General features: G+C 48.8%; 1 protein-coding gene across 1 annotated transcript; it reads left to right on the top strand.

The window, feature by feature from the left end:
- Window positions 1-1,237: 1,237 nt before the first annotated feature.
- LOC123099066 (WUSCHEL-related homeobox 12) lies at window positions 1,238-5,771 on the top strand. Its single transcript, XM_044521193.1, has 4 exons — window positions 1,238-1,604; window positions 1,767-2,849; window positions 5,127-5,377; window positions 5,523-5,771. Exons 1-4 carry the CDS (start codon window positions 1,487-1,489, stop codon window positions 5,526-5,528), a joined length of 1,458 nt encoding a protein of 485 aa, XP_044377128.1. The 5' UTR covers window positions 1,238-1,486; the 3' UTR covers window positions 5,529-5,771.
- Window positions 5,772-6,000: the final 229 nt, after the last annotated feature.

The following is a 6,000-nucleotide window of genomic DNA, read 5'->3' on the forward strand; positions in this document are numbered from 1 at the left end:
TCGAGAGGGCCCGAACCTGGGTAAACATTGTGTCCCCCGCCTCCTGTTACCATTAGCCTTAGACGCACAGTTCGGGACCCCCTACCCGAGATCCGCCGGTTTTGACACCGACAGTCATCACCAAGAACCATTTGATCTAGGCATAAGGGATTCATGCATGTGCAAAATGACGAGAATATCTTGCTCGGGCGACTGGCGATAATTGAACGAGGAATAACTAATACTTTTAAAACTAACTAATCCATAGTCACTCTATTTTCACGGCATGCATGTTTGGAATGTATTAATAGTAAAATGCAGGAATGCGATCACAAAATAAAAGGTTGAAAGCACAAGAATTCTGTCAACTTGGGTCTTCGGTTCATAGGGCTAGGAAAACATAGGGTCTTACTAAACACAGTCAAATCATAGTTAAATTACTTGAAAAAGTATAATTAACATGTTATAAGATTATGCCTCCGTGGACTCTAGGATCTTACCTTATGAGTAGGAATTGTAAAATTCCTGCCTTTCAACATTGAAAGTGAGATCATATACCTTATTTTCCGTCTCTACTTTTTCACTGCTCTATTCCTTTGAACCAAACGAACAAATCTCGTTAGAGAAAATTTTCCCAGTTCTATACCTTTCCTATGAACCAAACAAGCCCTAACTTATATGGTTTGACCATGTGTTACTTTATCATCACTACTAATCAGTATGCCCACATCATACTCTCCGGTGCAAAAGTACTACTACTGCTAATACAAGGCCATGCAGAAAGGCAGTACTTTTGCATGCCATGCATGCATTCCTTGCTAGGCAATCTAGAAAGAATCAAATCATCAGTGAGTGCACCTTCTACCATTTCAATACCTCAACAGTGTGCGGTCAATCTCAAGCAAGCAAAGCATCCATCCATGAGTAATGAACAGTAGGACTACTAGTACTACCTCCGTCCCGGTGTATAAGTCATTTGCGTAGTTTTAGATCGACAATTTAACTATCTAAATATGTATTATATGTGACAAAAAAATATATTTAGAAACTACATCTGTGTAGAAATCTAGTGATATACTTTTCATGATATATAACACATATTTAATTCCTCAAATCGATGACCTAGAACTACGCGAATGACTTATACACCGAGACGGAGGTAGTACCAGTCTACCACCCTTTAATATTCCTCCCCTCCCTATGCAACTGTGCTATACTAGCCTACTGCTACATCCACATCCCATTCACACACACACATGGATCCATGCCCAAGTCCAAGGGAGCAAAACAAAAGGAAGGATGACATGGGTGGTGACATTAACTACTGCTCACAGACTGGGGTAGGTAGCTGAGGCGAGGCCGCAAGGGCGCCACGCCATTATAAGCAGCAGCCGAGGATGAGGAGGGGAGAGCCATAGCCAGATCCATAGGGTTCTTCTTCTTCTTCCCCGGCCCACCGTTCCTCTACAGATCGAAGTAGGTCGCAGCTACCTCGATCTTCTCACCCATGGCGTCCTCGAACAAGCACTGGCCGAGCATGTTCAGGTCCAACCCTGCTGCCTGCGACTTCCACCACCAGCCTGACATGAGCAACACCCACACCAGGTCCTCCTTGATCTCCTCAGGTATATGTCGCCGCCGTCGCCGTCCGTCGTCTTCGCATGATTTGCAATTTTGCATCGGGATATCATGTTTTTTATTAGCTTGTTGCATGATCTGTGTGCGTGTAGATGAGCTAGGGTTTGTTGGGGAGTTGATCTGGTCAGTTTGTGGATGCTAAATGGCAGGGCTTGACCAGGAGACGACAAGGAGCCCAGGGGAGACGAAACCGCGGTGGAACCCCCGGCCGGAGCAGATCTGGATCCTGGAGGGGATCTTCAACTCCGGCGTCGTCAACCCTCCCCGCGACGAGATCCGCCGCATCCGCCTCCGCCTGCAGGAGTACGGCCACGTCGCCGACGCCAACGTCTTCTACTGGTTCCAGAACCGCAAGTCCCGCACCAAGAACAAGCTTCGCGCCGCCGCGGCCGCAGCCGCTGCCCAGGGCCAACAGCCTACCGGCGGTCGCGCCGCCGTGATGCGCGCGTCCCTAGCGGTGAGGATGCCTGCGCCGGCTCCGGTGACGCCGCCGAGGCGTTTCCTCGCGCCGTCCGGCACGCTCCAGGCGCCGACGTCCTCGTCATCGTCCTCCTCCGACCGCTCCTCCGGATCCAGCAGGTCGGTGACCATGAAAACGACGGCCATGGCGTCTGCGGCGGCAGCCTCCCTGTCCCAGCCGATGCTGCCGCTGTCGACCGCCGCCATCGACCTGTTCGCCCCGGCTCCACCACTGACACCGTCGCCTGGGCTGTCCGCGTGCCAGCTCTACTACCAGCTGCAGAACAATCCCATGTCGTCGATGCCGACGCCGACGCCGGTGCGCGAGCTGGTAACCTCCATCCCTGAGCAGCCGCCGCTCCACCTGCAGTGGCCGCCGCAGAGCCAGAGCCAGTACCTGCCAGCCACCGAGCTTGGCGGCTTCCTCGGCTCGCATGCCCACACGCATCCGACGGCGGTCTCCCCTGGCGCGCTCCTCCTTCCTGGCCTCTGCACCGACTCGGCGTTAGGGCAGCATGAGATCGTGGACGACATGAGCTCCTCCAAGCTGGGTCTCGGCGTCGGCGGCCAGTTCAACTTCAACGTGGCGGCGGATCCACCCTCCGACGCGGTGAGCGCCGTGATTAAGGACGACGAGAAGGCAAGGCTGGGGTTTCTGCACCACTACGGCCTCGGCGCCACCGCCGGCGCGGACGTCAGTGCGGCCGTCCTCCCATGCACTCCGCCTACCGGCAACGCCGCCGCAAGCTCTGCATTCACCGATCAGCTGCAAGGTACTACGCTCAACTGTTCATGAGCCAGTAATTTGAATGTACTCCTACGTAGCACGTTTTCATCATTCCATCCATAATCCACCATGCATTGCTACCTGCTCACACACGTACGGTACACCATGATAATTTGTCAGAGCTTAGCATGTGCATGCATTGCTGCGCCTGCCCTGTCACTGTCTCGATCTACCTGCTGCATGCATGCAAAGCTTGGCTCTAGCGGAGCTTGACACCAATGGAGAAAGGTGAGTACTTGCCACTTCCATCACAGAGTACAACACGGCACGTAGATCGATAGATTAGCACGGACGATGACATGTCTTTCCCGCTGCATAGCACTAGAGTAGCTTGCATTTCATTGCATGCATGGTACGTACGCACACACATACGCAGTACATAGCTCCAATCGATCGATCGGATGCATGCATGCGTGGTGCGTACCAAAGACCCAGCATGCTGCAGGCAAGGAGACAAGGTTAGGCCATGTACAAGAGAGACCTATCCTGTCATGGCTTTGTGAGTATGTGCATGCTGTTGTTGACGCCTGCACAGGGACACTTCCATGTCAAGGATAGGGGAACCTGTCAGCTCTCCCAACTGTAGGAACTTGAATGTGCCAAAATATTGTGAGCTGGTGCCCGTAGGGACGCGGACATGACATGGTTGTTGTGAGCCAAGCGACGTGTCGATCCATGCGTGTACTTCATTTTCTTTTCTGTTTTTGAAATTGTGTACTTCATTTTCTAGCTTGATGGGAAAGCATCAAATCATCCATATATAGTGGAAATTGTTACTATTATTATAGCTACATATATTTACTTGGCAAGAAGTTTAGGCGAAAATCTGCTAGTACTAGTAGTTCAAGCATGTTCATGCAAAAGAAGAAAAAGATGGGACTACTATATGACAAATTAAGCTCTGCCTTGCAGGATTCTAAAAACGTAGGCCTAGACGGATAGCACAAGAACATGATAGGAATTAATGCGCGAGCACAATATATGATAGTTGCAAGAAATATATAAATTTCACGGAACTAACATTGGTTCCCGATAATAGGAAAAACACATGAATCCTATAAAGTGTAGTGAAATCAACGTAAGAACATATGCAAAAGTAAGATTAATTAGTATGAAATCTATGGCCTTTGCTTTGTTTTTTCTCAATAGGAATGCAAAACAAAAAAAAAATACTCCCTCCGTTTTTATTTACTTCACATATTAGTTTTGTCTCGAGTCAAACTTTGCAAACTTTGATCAACTTTAAACAAAAAACTATGAGCATCGCCAATACCAAATCAATACCGTTAGAATCATCATTCAATATATTTGCATACAATATATATTGGTTATTATGAAAGTATAGATTGTTTTCGCGAAACTTGGTCAAGCTTTATAAAGTTTGACTTAGGCCAAAGCTAAATATGCAGAGTACATAAAACGGGGGAGTATATGTTTGGGCAGATAGTATATTTTCTTTTTTACTTTTCTTTCAAAACTCAAACAAAGGAAGATTCTTTCTATTTATTTGCCCCAAGTTCCAATTATTTGAATCAAATGAAAGAATAGGGACACTACGTTTGTTCTCCACTTCTCCTATGAATTGAGGGCAATGTTTTTGTTTCATCATCCTGCATGAACCTAGGAAAGACAGCGTTTCTATTTTCCTTCTGCTTTTCCCTCTCATAGATCCTAGACATTGTTTGCATCCATCATTGTGCGCGATTCTTTCCAGCACGAAAGCTGGCACTGGCTTGGGATCCCAGGGAACGCGCGCAGGCAGGCAGGCAGGCGGGTATCTTCAGAGAACAGTTACTGATCGATCTGCCTGTATAGTCATGTCACGGCAGAGCTTCTTCCCAAGCCGTGCGAAACGTCTGATGGATGCACCGATCGATCGGGAGGGTTTAATTAGCGCGCGTACGTTGTCAAGAGGATTGAAGCGACGGCGGTCAAAAAACTGCTACTCCGATTCCGATAGATAGCCCGGTCTTCAAGCAAGCAAGCAGGGCACTTGAATGCTAGCTGTAGCTTCGTTCTTGAATCCTTCTCGCATCACAATGGTGGCGTCGCTTCCGAGATTGGACGTGTGCATGGCACCTCCGGGTCAGAAGAAGATGCCTCTGCCTGCCTGCTTGGATCTCCTCCTGCACTGCATACACACATATGCATCCATAGGGTTCGGTTCTCGATCGTATACGCAGGTCATAAATCGTGGCAGCTTTTTGTTGCAGTGGTTTCACGTTAGATTAATTTTTGGTACTTCTGTTTTGCGGTGGAGCAGGGCTCCTGGACGCCGGGCTGCTGGCCGGAGGAGGCGCGCCGACGCCAATGGCGACGGTAGTGACCGTGGCCGCCGGGCGGCCGGGCGCCCCCGTGCAATGCTACAGCGTGCCGGCGATGGTGTGCATGGACGTGAAGGCGCTGTTCGGCCCGGCGGCCGTGATGCTCGGGCAGACCGGCGAGGCAATCCCCGTCGACGGGGCCGGGGTCACCGCCGAGCCCCTCCAGAACGGCGCCTGCTACTACGTCCTGGTACGTGCCACTCATTCTCTCTGTCTACGTGCCCTCGCCTTCACTAGCCAAATTAATTGACCAACCACTAATTAATTGTACCATTACCGCTTACATTTTAATTGATCTCTACACCTGCTGTTTTTACACTTTTTTTCGTGTGCAGATGTGAGACTCGCTGAAGATCGATCGCCGATGCCTGTGTACGTCTTGGGTCAAGGGCGCCGCGCGGGAGAATTTGGGCAAGGCGAATTATAGTTATCTCTACCTAGTTGCTACAAGGAAAAAAAGTCCTTATATATAGCTAGCTGCTAGTATATTTTGCTTTGGTCAGTATGTGGATCTACTATAGCTTCTAATCGAGCGTCTTGTGTTACTCTTATTTTAGTGAGGATATCTTCTAACATGGACAATAGTGTTGGCTTAATTTCCTGTTGCAATAAGCTGCCCCATGTTGCTAGTACTATTCAGTGGTGGTATTAAGATTTAAGCATCCTCTTATATTTTTTAAAAAATATTTAAGGTTGGCTAACATGCATGTATGAGATGAGATGAACTTTGATGAGAGGCATGAGAAATTATTAAGTGTATGTTTGGTTGGTGTACTTAAGGTTGCCACTGTTTGTCATAGTGTTTGGTGTTTA

Source organism: Triticum aestivum, chromosome 1B (genome assembly GCF_018294505.1).
Source record: "Triticum aestivum cultivar Chinese Spring chromosome 1B, IWGSC CS RefSeq v2.1, whole genome shotgun sequence".
Classification (NCBI taxonomy): domain Eukaryota; kingdom Viridiplantae; phylum Streptophyta; class Magnoliopsida; order Poales; family Poaceae; genus Triticum; species Triticum aestivum.

Bases quoted from the DNA above. Each gene is read 5' to 3' on its own strand.
- LOC123099066 (XM_044521193.1), top strand. From the start codon at position 1,487: ATGGCGTCCTCGAACAAGCACTGGCCGAGCATGTTCAGGTCCAACCCT. The intron at 1,605-1,766 runs GTATATGTCGCC...GCTAAATGGCAG, and splicing joins GTCCTCCTTGATCTCCTCAG to GGCTTGACCAGGAGACGACA. The intron at 2,850-5,126 runs GTACTACGCTCA...GCGGTGGAGCAG, and splicing joins ATTCACCGATCAGCTGCAAG to GGCTCCTGGACGCCGGGCTG.